Raw genomic sequence first — 15,000 nt, 5'->3', positions numbered from 1 at the left:
CACAGAACATCCACATATTCAGTCACAGAAGTAGAGAACTCATGACCCTCCAGGAAATCCTTTATATGGACAAAGGCACCGCTATTATATCGGTAACTGAGTAAACAGAACATATAAAAGTTATGAATGATAAAACAAGGACAATAAACACTCGATTGCCACAGTGGCACAACTAAAAAGCATAACTTTTAAAATGTATTAATCGGAATGATTTAGTCCTGAAGAACACATTAAAATTTGCCACAGAAATCACTATAAAATGATCCCTATCATCAAGAACAAATTAAAATTTGCCAGTAATCTCTCATTATGTAGAATTCCCATCATGTAATCCCTGATTGGTCCAGCGCTGAGAAAAGTAACAGGTACCATGTTTCACCACCTTAATGTAAACCTGAATCATGACATCGAGAAACTTTAGCAGCCACTGAACTCTTAAAAAATGTGTCTACAGTATAGTGAAAGCAGATAATCCAGATGCATTGTGGGTATGCGCTCCTGTCTTACCTTAGTGTGAAGCTTCGACAGCTGTTTTTCATCCAGATGAGTTTGTGTGTACACTCGCCTCTTGTAGCGAAACTGCCAAAACCAAAAACACAGCATTGATTAGGTTTACATACATCACTATGGATATCACAACTTTAGTCTTCATTAAGGAGCACATGCTAACATTCTTCAGTGATTGTCATGTTTGCTATAACTGTAGGGTGACCATTCGTCCTCTTTTCCCCGGACATGTCCTCTTTTTTGACCTACAAAAATGCGTCCGGCCAGGGTCAGGATCTGTTGTGCAGCAAATACTCCAGCATGGTCTTGTCAGTCATCTCTCCTTATTCTCAACCATGACAACAACAGCAAAGTTAAAGAAACTCAGAGGCAGACTGGAAACTCAAAGTAATGTATCGTTGTCAAACTCAAGGCCATTAACAAATGCCTCAGGAACAACCGAGTCAAAATGTCATGATCAAACAGAAAACAAGTCAAAAGCTCACAAACAACGAGGGTGAATAGATCGTACATGCTCAGAACTCACCACAGGATCCGTCTGCTGCACTACGCGTCTCTCTGGCTGTGGGCAGTAGCAGTACAAGGGAGCCGACACTACAATTCTCAGCACTACCCAGAATTCCTCTGTCCTGCACCTCAGCGCCATCAATCCCGAAACATGACACCCACTACAACACTATACTGCAAAACATCACTACGAAACAGCCATGACTTGGAGCTGCAGAAGTGAGCACTGTACACAAAACCATGTGCCCGTGAAGAGGGCAGGGCCTTGCGGACGCCCACAGCTCCCTCTCCTCCACTGAGATCTTGCCATTCACATCTCTTTGTTACTGTGTGCTGTATCTGTCTATCTATGAGTCTATCTAGCAAACCCAGGCGTGATCTGTTCACTATGGGAGTTGGGTTTGTCAGGCCAGTGTGTGGCGGATCTATAAACCTGCTAGTGTGTCGATGGACCGTCTGCTGTGCAGTGATGGTGCCTGAACTACCAGGATGGGTCTGAGCTGCATGAAGCGTGCCAACACTTAGCCAGGAGCAATGTGAGCAAAATGAATGACTGTGGACTGTTCACGTGCAGCGGGTTGCTTTGGGGAATTATAAAACACACAAACACGCATGTTCTGTTCTGTTCTCTCACACACGTGGTATATCGCTCAAGTTTCAGTTTCGCTATTATCAGACACTGGGTCTAGATACTGCATATAGAGTTGTACTGTACTTTCACCATTTAAAAAAGTTTTCATTTAAAGGGGTCATATGATGCGATTTCTATTTTTCCTTTTCTTTAGTGTGCTATGTAGCTATTTGTGCATGTATAAGATTTGCAGAGTTACAAAGCTCAAAGTCTCCCACAAAAGGATTTATTCTATCTAAAAGAGAAGGCTGATCCAGACACGCCCCCACATCTCTACATCATGATGTGGAAATATTAGCATAATGCCGCCCAAATGTTCATGCAAAGAAAGAAGGCGTGGTTTCATGAACCGCAGTAGTGTTGATGCAGCCATGTCAGGGAGACGCTGTGTGTTTCTGTGCGAAAACAAAAGCACTTTATTTGGCCTTCCGAAAGTAGATGCAATGAGGATTCATTGGTTAAGATTGATTTACAACAGAACAGCACAACCCAGATGTTCGAATTTGTGCAACGCATTTTATGGACAGCAGTTTTGTGAACCTAGGAGAGTAGCCTACAAGGCTGGCTGTGCAAAGGCTATTTCTAAAAAAAAATACGATTTATCATATTCATGTACTATTCACATTATGCTTCAGAGAGCACCACAGTACTTCTGGTCATTTATTAAGTGCACTGAATTGTTCCAGCAAACTTTAGGATTGTCTGACTGTAATCTTACCGTTCAGTACAGCCACCTGTGTTCCTCCGCATGCCGCCTGTCTGACTCGACCCACACCCCTCAGGGGCAGCAGCCGTGGAGAGCTCATCTGAAAATCAGACTTTACAAATGAGCTGCACAGCCTGTCATTGTTAGTGCATTGGCCTTTTTACATATAAAATTCCTTATAAGTGTCAATTCTATGACAGTGAACAATCAGTTCAATCATTTTTGATATTTGTTTGCCAGTTGTGCCCTTTACCTGTGTGGCCTCAGTGACAGAGGCCAGCTGCAGGTACTCCGAGTTTCCCCAACCAAAAACCTGCCCCTCCGTGGACACGGCCAAACTACAGTCTCCATATGTGGCCACCTGCTGAACTTTGACCCCAGCCAGATCTCCTCCGACGGGCACTGGACAGGAGGCCTTGCTGTGATGGCCCAAACCTTAAAATTTAAAAGACATGAATCCTGAGGGAAGGGTCACATGGTCTGATGTGTTCAAGTATCAGCCATGAGTCACCGCGTGTTGTCTGGATACATTTTTTTTGTGGCAAGTTTCATAAAGGAGTGGAACAAAAAGAGGGACTGAAAGGAAAGAGACCGAGATAATGACAGACAGATGGTGAAACAAACCTGTTTGTCCGTCTGCCCCCCACCCACAGGCGTACACTGAGCCTCTGTCTGTTAGAAACAGACTGTGATCCTGCCCACAAGCCACCTACAGGATGAGAGGAGCAGGACAGATGGAGTGAGACTCACAAAAAAGGTCCAGGTAATTGCCTTGCCTTGCCTATAAATAATACTTTGCATAAGGAAAATTAAGCTTATTAAAACCATAAATACTTTTGCACTGTGATATTTTCATGGTAATCATTTAAGGTAATTAAACACATTTAACCCCAAATTGTCAATATCGTAATGCTAGGAAAAAAACATGTCTAGTAATAAAAGCCATCCTGTTCATTTTCTTAAAGGGGTCATATGATGCGATTTCTATTTTTCATTTTCTTTAGTATGTTATGCAGCTATTTGTGCATGTTCAAGATTTGCAAAAATACAAATCTCAAAGTCTCCCACAAAAGGATTTATTCTATCTAAAAGAGAAGGCTGATCCAGACACGCCCCCACATCTCTACATCATGATGTGGAAATATTAGCATAATGCCGCCCAAATGTTCATGCAAAGAAAGAAGGCGTGGTTTCATGAACCGCAGTAGTGTTGATGCAGCCATGTCAGGGAGACGCTGTGTGTTTCTGTGCGAAAACAAAAGCACTTTATTTGGCCTTCCGAAAGTAGATGCAATGAGGATTCATTGGTTAAGATTTATTTACAACAGAACAGCACAACCCAGATGTTCGAATTTGTGCAACGCATTTTATGGACAGCAGTTTTGTGAACCTAGGAGAGTAGCCTACAAGGCTGGCTGTGCAAAGGCTATTTCTAAAAAAAAAGGGTAAATTCCGACTTTGCTATGACAATCTGGCGCGTATTCTGAATCTGCTACTGTAAGTATGTTTTCTTAACAGTTTAAGTATTTGCTATTGACTGTTCAAACGCAGAGTTTTGCGGCCGTGTATCGTGACGTGTGTGTGTGTGTGTGTGTGCATGCGTGAGAGAGAGACAGGGTCACATCACAGTGGAGTAAGCTTTCTTAATCCCGGCTTGTGTACTGCAAATACAAACGAGGATCATCACTGTGTCTGTCACGCGACTCTGTTCCCCTTTCGGACTTGAACTGATGGTAAAACTAAGGACATTATGTACTGTCTTTACATTTATGTTGAAAGCTGAAGCTCGTGTTTATGGAAAGGGGAGTTGCATTTCCGACGCGTGCTTGTGGTGTTCGGCCAATCACAATGCACTGGGTCAGCTGGCCAGAGCAGACTGCGCTTGTCGGAAGGAGAGAGTACAGTATGGCAGAGTATCTGTACACAGTGTCAGATAAGAAACTGAGAGGCACGTTGACCAGATACAGACTCAGCGCACACAAGCTGATGATAGAGACGGGCAGACACAGAAAAACATGGCTGCCACCGGAGCAGAGACGGTGTTCACACTGTGATCTGAATCAGATGGAAACAGAACTGCACTTCCTAACAGAATGCCCCAAATACACAGATATACGGACAGTGTTCTATGATCAAATACAGCAGATCCATCAGACATTTCAAACTCTTATCAAACCAGGAGAAAGTGGCGTATCTGTTAGGAGAACAGAAGAACTGCTGTGTGTTTGCTGCTCAATATGTGTCTGCCTGTCACCATAGAAGAGAAAGCACTCACCCTGCCCTGATCTGATGTTTCCAGCACATCTACATTATATTAGGCCAAATTACTCTATATTATTTAGATGTATATTTTGCTTCTGTAAATATGTATAATCCCTTATTTTATTTTTATTTCTAGTTTATATACTTACTTACATTAGTAATTCATTTTGCACTACATGCTTAATACTTTTTATATTATTATTATTCTTTTTCTTTCTGTTAATACATATGTGCACTATTTGTAAGCAGTCCAGCTGCAATTGCTTTGGCAATACAAATGTATAATTTTTGTCATGCCAATAAAGCACTCTTAAATTGAAATTGAGACAGAGAGACAGATAGATAGACAGATAGATCGATCTCAGTGTTGTGCCGGCTGACTGCAGGATTTGTAGGTTATGTCCATAAGTCTATAACAGAGTCAAACATATTTAGAGGCTAATATAGATGTGTGTCTTTAACTGATGGCAAACAGGTTGAGACATTAATTCATGCTTGTCATGGTTTATGGCACCTAGGAGACATTCATAATAAATTTAGTACAGCTCCAAATTCAGCAACATATTCAGAACGAGCCTAACTGCATAAAGGCAATGATTTCTTTCTGTCATTTATCTGCTCATAGCAGAAATATGGAGAGGCCATTTTTCAGAAGCCGATGCTTGTTTGCTCTCTCTCTCGAATGCTCTTTTCTCCACAGACTCCAAAAATCAAAATTTGAATGATAAATCAGGGGAAATGACAATCAAGAGTATTCCTGACCACACAGGCTGACAGAAGAGGATGGAACAATGGAGATATACTCAGGAAGGCAGGGTGCCAAAATGAGATCTGCTGAACACACTGTAAGCAAGCCAAGCTTTTATTTTATTGGTGCACATATTGAGTGTCAAGAACCGGGTGTGAATTATGGCGGGATTTGGGGGTATGCCACTCACCTCCAGGTACGGGACAGGAGAGATGGCGGGAAGTGGGTATTCTTTCAGTGTTCGCTGTTCATCCAGGAACTTCCCGGCTTTGCTGTTGTACGCAGGCTGAAAGAGGCCATAGTTTAGCACATCCTTCAAGCTCTGGTTGAGAGTGCAGAGGATTCGTTGTTTAGACAACCAGATGGGAGACTCCACATTAAACTTCATGCATTTCTGCAGAGGAAACAAAAAGAGAGACGTGATGAGTCATGAAAACCCCATAATGCAACAGCAAACCTAAAGATTCTTTAATATAATTAAAAAGATTGGGGTCGATAACATTTTTCAAAATATTTTGAAAGAAGTCTTTTATACTTAACAAGGCTGCATTTATTTGATCAAAAATACAGTAAAAACAGTAATACTGTGAAATATTATTACAATTTAAAATAAGTTTTCTATTTGAATATATTTTAGAATGTAATCTATTCCTGTGATGCAAAGCTGAATTTTCAGCATCATTACAGTACTCCAGTCACATGATCCTTCAGAAAATATTATAATATACTGATTTGCTGCTCAGGAAACATTTCTTATTATAATCAATGTTGAAAACAGTTGTGCTGCTTAATATTTTGTGGAAACCTTAATGCATTTTTAAAGAGTTTTTTGATAAATAGAAAGTTCAAAAGAACCATTAATTTGAGATATATATTTTGTAACATTAAAAGTGTCTGTACAGTCTACAACAAACAAACATTGCATCATCTTCTCCTGACATTGGTATTCATTTAGTATAGTACAGCAAAAATAACTAGTACTTTTTATTTTGGTGGAAACTGAAGTTACCATGGAAAACTTTTGGCACTCTGTTGGTTTATTTGTAACAAATAACATAAGTTATGAATATTTGTTCAATATGAGTATAATATGAAGTTTTCTGTACTAATAAAAATAAGTTACTGATGATGATATAAATGTCCTTTGAGGTTCTTTTGTATGTGACGCCCTCAACGTCTTCCCAGAAATATTTCATACTTATTATTGCCCCAAAATCAACAGTGAAGATTTGAGAGTGAACCCACTGTCAAATCAAGCAGTGTATCAATAAAAGCCTCTCACCCGTGTCTTTGTCCTCTATACCATTACTAATAACACACAACCCCTGCCCTTTCCACAGTACTCTGATTACTAGGGCTGGGTATTGTTCAAAATGTTTTGATATTGATACAGATACCGATACCGATACCTTGACTTCGATACCAGTTCCTGAACGATACATTTTTCGATACCAATTTTATGAAATCAATTTGAACAAGATTACATTATCTAAAAAAAATAACTTTTTCAGCTTGTTGACGTTTATACAAACTGAAAGACTCATCTCCTGAGCCACTGCACAAAGAAACAAAATGTAACCAACACTATAAATCAGTGCAAAATAGTTTTAATAAAGCTCAAATAGTCTTCGGTTTACACATCTCTCTTCCATGATCGCTGCTCTGACTCAGAGGTAATAACATATTTAATTTCAGCGACATTACATGGCCAAAACACACATTAGACGGCAATCGGAAGTTATTACAAACACTCGATGGTGGTTTAAAATGAGTTTTGAGTAAAAGCGGAATATAAATCTTATTTATTGTCTTATGTAGCATGACGCGGATTATGTGGATTATACATAACACGCGCTTTCGGTTGTGTAACGTTAGTATGAACGGACATCTGCATATGATCGGAACTCCATGCAGCTCCCGCGCTACTCTCCATTGGAAATGAATGACCGGTCTGTCGCTTGTCGTTTGTCAGAGATAGTGGAAAGCCGGCTTGAAATGCAGTGGAAACGCCAGTATGACGAGGATCGTTTTCATTTTAAAACATAAAAGCACCAGTGTAAATGTAGTCTTACATCTATGGGGGCTGGGACGCATACACACTACAGCCTCATGTGTGCGCCACATCTCTGAGTGTAACCAGTGTAAACTAGTAGGTGTGTTCAACTTGACAAGCACCGACCGTGCAGACCGATCAATGTATTACAGTACCACGAGAGCTAAAGAGAGCAGACTGCTCCGAGTGCTTTCGAATCGCTCTCACGGATGATCGATCTGCGCCGCACCTCTTCTAGTCGAACACACCAGCTAGTGCTCCAGGCTTATTGGCTCACTGACACTGATGAGATTAACCCCTTAGGTATTGAAATTTGGTACCGAACGACGAGACATTTTTCGATACTCGACGGTATCGAGGCAATTCGGTCGATGCCTAAAAAGTATCGAACTCGATACCTAGCCCTACTGATTACTAGAGGCAGAGATCCAGCAGACCACCGGGACAGAGAGAGAAAGCAGGAGTGAGAGAGGCTTTCAGCACTTTTATTTGCTTCTCCTCTCAGCAAATACGACATCAACTGCAGCTTTGAACTCTTGTCTACTGCATTTATTTTACCAGAGAGCCCAGTATTAAGGAGACAAAGATGGGAAGGAGAGAGGATATCAGTCTCCAATACACACACACGAACATAAAAAGAAAAGCGTTTCAGAAACTTGTAATTGTGTGCAGAATTCCCCTGAAGTTAAGCCTGCGTTTCGTTCTGTTTTCCCGGGGATAACAACAGCCTCCACCGTGGTCGTTCCTCTTGATTTTCAGTCTTAAATCACTCTTTTCTGTGTTTATCTTCGCTCACACTGACAGGCGACTGAAGCGCATTCAGCTCTATTAAACTCAGAACAAGAGTAAAACCAGACCTCTATTCAACATACAAATGAAACTGACGCCTCAATACAATAATCTCAGGTCACACTTCCATTCTTTTTTCTGACAAGAACCTATGGACAGCACAAATTAAATACTAAAAATGTACAATAAAAGAAGAGCCAAAAGTCTGCCAAAATGTATGGCATTTTTCACAAAGTTTTGCATGCTATACACACACACACACATAATATTATATATATATATATAATTATAACTAATTTATTAACAATAACAACACTGATACACTAAGTGTGTGTGTAAACAAAAAATTATAGAAATAGATACATCTCATACAATTTAAGATTCTTCACTGTGCTTATTACACAAAATCTAGACTTTCTAAAATCTATATCATAATGTTGATGATAGGTGTGATCATGCAAATATAATGAGGCTGACTTTATTCATATGTAAAGCTGAGAAACTACTGGGCGTTTATGTTCAAAACACTAAACAATGTTTTTAACTTCTGCTATTTTTGGAGTACCAGAACATGGAGTATTTTGACTAACAATGTGAAAAATGTTACTGCTTTGGCCTCTTTATTAGAAAGGAGAAGAAGATCGTTGGAATGGAAGTCAAAGAATCCATTGAAAGTCTTCAATGTGGATTTGTGACCTGATATCATATTTAAAATTAGAGAAAATAAAATATCTAAAAAAAAAAAAAAAGGATCTGTTCAAAACTTCTACAGAATTTGGAAACCCATAATTATATAGTTTGTGTATCATATACATGATACATATTTTGTGTATACTATTGGCTATTTTGTATGGTATTAACACTATTATTATTTATTTTTAATTATTCATTTTTTTTATATATGTTTTAATTTATTGTGGCGGAAGGGGGTGGGGTTGGGAAAATGTACAATTTTGTATTTGTATGAAGATTTTTGTTGAAGCGTGCCTTAGAAAAGTTGATAAAGTACAAAATAAGATACAGTAAATAGAAAAAATAAAAATGACAAACACACATAACAAAATTACTAAAACTAAAATGCCAACTGAAATTAAAAAAATAAAGGCTAAAACATTAATAAATAATATAATAGTATGTAAATAATACTAAAACAGCACTGATATAAACACTGAGTATATACAGTACAGTATAAATAATGTTGTAAGTATAAATATTAAAAATTATTGCATTTTGTCTGCGTTTATATCACAGCCCAGAATAATTACTGAATGGAAGGGTTTGGGACTGTGTCATAGTTCATTTTTAATTAGACAGGACTTTATTTATTGATATCTTTCGCCACTGACTGAGGTTTCACTGAGGTTACTGCAGTGCATTCTGGGACTGCCTGTTTAGAATGGCCTTAGACTGCCTTAGGATTGATTTAGAATTTAGACCAATTAAGTTATCTTAAAGGGAAGGTTAATTTTGCTGCCAACTTTTTGGAACAACCTTTGAATCAGGAAATGCTGTCTATGTATTGGCATCACTAGGTTTTGGAACAAAACTATACTTCAAACACACATTTCTTTACAAATAAGCAAACAACACTTTCCATTTGTTTCTTTGTCCACAATTTAGCCAGTGTAGTTAGCATGCACACATGTCCTCAAATGCTCACCGCCCATATCGGCAGGGCAGTTCTCCCACAATCCAGCAGTGCTGATGTGATTCCCTGAACTCATGGATTGATGCTGATAGTATTAGCCTGAGGAAATTCATAACAGGGCTCTATTGGCATCAGTTTAGGAGAGAGAGATTCCTAACAATGCATTGATTGAGCTGCATGCATACAGCCACGCACAATGGCTGGAAAATGCTGTGGATTTGCTCAATAGGGCTCTGGTAAGCAGGCTGGTTTTCAGCAGGCCTCAAGAGAAATTTGGAGTAGAGATATAAAGCACATCTGGAGAATGAGACAGGGACGGTCCATCACTGTCACACACATGCAGGTGCACACAAACACATCACATTATGCATGCATGCACCGAAAATGCCATAACGCTGCGTTTTTATGCATTAAACCATTTCAAGGAGTAGTTATAAATAAGCATGAATATATAATTGGGGTTCTAGTTATTCACAAGAGCATACTGATTAGTATATTCAGTGTAGGCATTAGTGCATTAAGAATATCTTTATAAATATTAGTATCAGGGTGCGAACTACGGGGGAGCTCGGCTCCCCTTAATAAGACCTGGGCTCCCCTGAAAATGGGATTTGTGAAATTTTGGGGGCTCTCAAAAAATATTGACAATGTGTTATTTTGACGTGCAATTTCAGTGTTGTGTAATGTGATCATCGTGGGTTATTATGTGTAAACATGCATGACGGCGATTTAAACCTAATTCACTTCAATAAAGATAACTATACATGCTATTCTTGTCATGAGCATCAAGGTGTGGGGGCGCTGCGGTGCAAATTCCACTCATGTTTAGTACGTCAACTCAAAGATTCGTAGAAAAAAATATAAACGCTGGACTCTGTCTGTGGTCAATTCTGTGTTAAGGTAAGGCATGTTATTCGCAATTATGTGTTGTGGCTGTGTTGTTATAGGTCTGCGTGACTCTCGATGTCTTAGGCCTAATTGAACGGAGGAATTATGGTATTCTTCTGTAGCCTGACGACGAGTAACTTTAAAGTTTTCATGTGAACTCAAAGACAGCCTGATGCTTTGTTTATAGACTATTTGTGGGTGGCTGTTTGTTGTTTCACCGATCAATTTGTGTCGATAAAGTATAAGGGTAAATCCTGTATAGTGATTTATCCTATGTAGTGCTTGCATAAAGCAAGTAGTGCATACACTTGTAACTCATGTATCTTTGTAAGTCATTGCAAGCGCACAACTTTAAATTATGATCTAGAATTTGCAGTTGGAACAGTCCAACCATACGCTGCAAAATCTGATTATTAGTTATTAGTAATTCAAAACGTCCACTTTAGTGTGCTGAATAATTTAAGTGATTAACTGTGGGCAATTAATGTTCTCCAGAGCCCTGTAAGAGGATCGGCTCGTGGACTCCAAACAACAACTAAAAGCACCATATTCTCACTTACAAGACTCTTAGTCTCAGATATCAGCTTGCATACAATTAGTTTCTTCACTCATCAGTATTTAATGCTCTTTGAATGGTAAATGCTCCCATATGATGCTAGAAGTGACACTGACCTGCTATTTTTGAACTGGACATGTTCACATAATCATTTGTTTTTTTAGCAAAGATAGCAAAGTAACAATTAACAGCAAGTAACTTTCTCTCAAGTACTTGTACATAAGTACTGTACAACATCTGTGCACTACTCCTATGTTTACTTTGACAGAAATATCTTCAATAAAACAAGGATAATTTAACAAAACAGCACAAGCAACCCTAAACAGAGCTGTAAACACAACTACAACCCAACATCTATCCCATAAGCCACCATACCTTGCTAATGCCTACATAATTAAATATTCAGAAACAAATGGCTTCTTGGCCACTCCTCCCAAAGACAATGCACAGATATGACCACTGTCAACACTACTGTCAAACACTAAGATATTTCTGTCAAAGTAAACATGCACAATGGCGCCGACGGTGATGGCTGCCTCCGTGGCGTGCTCTGCAGTTGTTTTTATGTTTTTGTCAGTTTGTCCTGTCTTTATTTCATTAATTGCAAGCCGTTCTATTCGCAGCGGGAGTTTTGCTTGTTCATTCTCGTCAGTGTCTACATCCCTCCGTTTTACTGTATCAGTTTAAATAACAAATATGCATATCAAACCAATACTTTTTAAAATGAACAGTTAAAATTTAAAACTACAAATATTGGATTTTACTATAGTGTGTGTGCGAGAAGACAAAAAGTGCTATTTTTTCCACAAAAGGTAATTGTCCATAACGCTGTGTATCATCGGAGGAAGACCGCACTGCCTCAAATGAAAAAGTTCACTGAACACAATTGACTGCACAGAGAGAGCGAGAGAGCGAGAAAATATATGCAGATAAAAAAAAATCCACCTTCCCACACATCTCTTGCTCTCTCCTTATTGGTGAAACTCCAAAAATATTTCAAGAACATTTACAGGTCATCAATGCTCTTAAATGGCATTAAAATAATACAAATAAATAGTCAATACAGAACATTTAAAAATGTCATTCAAAAATGTAAAAGTATACACATGATCTATTCACAAATGGTCTGGTTAGTGTTCGGTTTGAAACTTTTTTTTTTTTTTGGTCTTTTGTCACAAATATCCTTTAAATGTGGTCAGTATTTTGTCACATCATTTTTAAGCTGACTAAAATTTTAAGCTGACCAAAATGGCATCTACATATTAGTCGAAGTTTTTATTTGAAAAGTGGAAAATTAAGTCAAATATTCAAACACTTTCTATAATCATTTATTATAAAATAAATGAATGTCTTGTAAAATTGGCACACAAACACACACTTTACTTAGCTATCTAAATAGGGGCCTTCAATAGGCGTAATGGTTTTTATACTGTGTACAAACTGTATATTCTATTGCCCTACACCTTACAGAAAACTTTCTGCATTTTTACAATTAAAAAAAAACTGTTTACTTTTTTTTAACAAGTTTTACAAATGGGGACATCCCCAAAGGGAGGTTTTTGGAGATTTTGCCAAGTTTAGCTCACTTTTGGGTACAAATTTGTCCCCAAAATATGGTTAAGTAGGTACACACACACACGCTTTATTTATTTATTTATTAAAGGGGTCATATGATGCGATTTGAATTTTTTCTTTCTCTTTGGAGTGTTACAAGCTCTTGGTGCATAAAGAAGATCTGTAAAGTTGCAAAGACTAAAGTCTCAAATCCAAAGAGATATTCTTTATAAAAGTTAAGAATCAACCACGCCTACCTAAAACACTTTGTTTAAACACGCCCCCACATGTCTACATCACGATGTGGGAAGATTTGCATAACACCACGCAAATGTTCACGCAAAGGCGTAACTTTTATTCTCGCTGTAGTATTGTTGCCGCCGCCATGTCGTGGAGATGCTGTGTGTTTCGTTGTGAAAGCGAAACTACTTTGTTTGGTCTTCCAAAAGAGGACGATATCTACTTCTTCATGCCTGGAGCTGATCCGTGCTGGTCGCTGAGGAAATACATCAACTTCGCGCTGTGGATCGCCGGATCAGCTTTCACCGTGGACGAAGCGGCGTCCAGCCCGGGGTCGTCACATGTGGTTGCCGCAAGCCTCCTTCGTCGAATCCGCCGGCCTCAACTCACTCTAGTCCGCTGGGCGACGCTCACTCAAGCCGCTGTGTGTTTCGTTGTGAAAGAGGACATAATGTTTCTATAAAGTGGGGCAGTTCCAACTTTGCAAGGACAGTCTGGCGCTTCTGACTCACAGCCTGCAAGTACGTTTTTTTATATTTAAAGAATTTGCCACTGATGATTCAAACGCGAGTTCTAAGCAGTGTAGAGTAGCGCTGAGTCTCCAATCACAAATGCAGACATGCCTTTATGTTTACGCGGCACAATACGCAACGCAACGCATAAAAACACAGTATAAGTCATTATAATCAGTAATTATTTCCCCACTGGATGCAACAAATGCCTCGTTTGTGATGGGTTTTATCTCGTCACGCCGGGACACACGGAAACAGTATGGTAAGGGGCGTAACATTTCCGTCACACGCTTGAGGTATTCAGCCAATCACAACACACTGGATAGCTGGCCAATCAGAGCACACCTCGTTTTTTTTAGACAAATGAGCTTTGTAAAAATCGACGCGTTTCAGAAAGGCGGGGCATAGAGGAGAAACAATAATGTACATTATGTGGAAAATAATGTGTTTTTTTTACCTTAAACCACAAACACATTGCATTACACCAAATACACAAAATAATGTTCTTTTTAAGCAACATCATATGACCCCTTTAACTTACTTACTTGGACATGTTTATGTGACATTCACCTATACAGTAACTTTCTTTGAACATTCTGTGCCTCTAAACTGTCTGATCAGCTCTAGTCCTCTGACGGTATGAGCTGGAAGGTGCTGGAAATGAGCAGGCTGGGTCTTTGCTCTCTAAAACCACATGCAGGGTCTCAGGGGGTCCCGGTAATGAGAAAAACTTGAAAAAGTCAAACGAACAAACTCTCTCCTCTCTGCAGTGCAGGGTCATGTTGATTGGCTACTTTGGTATGAGAAAGTCTTACTCAGCGATGCTCGGGATAGAGACCTTGCGGCATGAGGATCATTTACACACACAAACACATACACACTCGGCCAAGAGAGAGGACGAGAGCTTGTTGAGTCGAGAGGGTGTTATCTCTCCACAAACACTCATAGCGAAGGCTCAACAACCAATGAGGCACCCCACAACCACCACGGCAGTTTGCTAATGTGTGCGTTAGTGTGTGATCATGTTGCACATGCATTCGCAACAGTATTATTTATTAATCTGGTACATATACAGTAGGGAAAACACACGGCAGGAATGATTTAAAAGCTCACATCCTCACACTGTTGCATTAAAGATTCACAACCATAAATGAATTGAGGGCAGAAGAATAAACTCACATCCTGGCAAACTAATTAAAACCTTCAGGATATTGCGTAAAGCCAGCCAATCATATCGGAGCTTGAGATTTGGCTCTTGGCATTTTAGTATGCAATAGGCAGTATTCATTTTGTCAATTAAAAATACTGAATTTAGTTTGGTTTCATCTATAATATGAATACGAAAAAACAAAACAAAAAAAAACAATGCAAGATATTAGTTGTTGCCAGCAGGTTAATT

General features: G+C 39.1%; 1 protein-coding gene across 1 annotated transcript in view; it reads right to left on the bottom strand.

Annotated features, from left to right (window-relative positions):
* Positions 1–258: 258 nt before the first annotated feature.
* LOC107599953 (SH3 and multiple ankyrin repeat domains protein 3-like) overlaps positions 259–15,000 on the bottom strand; it is a 117,485-nt gene continuing 102,743 nt past the window's right edge. The window contains exons 3-5 of the mRNA XM_016291713.1: positions 5,552–5,755; positions 508–579; positions 259–394 (exon numbers count right to left, since the gene is read on the bottom strand). Coding sequence (XP_016147199.1) covers positions 308–394; positions 508–579; positions 5,552–5,755 — 363 coding nt within the window. The 3' untranslated portion in view covers positions 259–307. The remainder of the gene's footprint in view (positions 395–507; positions 580–5,551; positions 5,756–15,000) is intronic.

The sequence above is a fragment of the Sinocyclocheilus grahami genome, unplaced genomic scaffold (assembly GCF_001515645.1).
Source record: "Sinocyclocheilus grahami isolate Dianchi unplaced genomic scaffold, SAMN03320097.WGS_v1.1 scaffold14.1, whole genome shotgun sequence".
NCBI classification, from domain to species: domain Eukaryota; kingdom Metazoa; phylum Chordata; class Actinopteri; order Cypriniformes; family Cyprinidae; genus Sinocyclocheilus; species Sinocyclocheilus grahami.
Note: the sequence above shows the minus strand (reverse complement) of the source record. Positions and strands in the feature narration are given on the sequence as shown.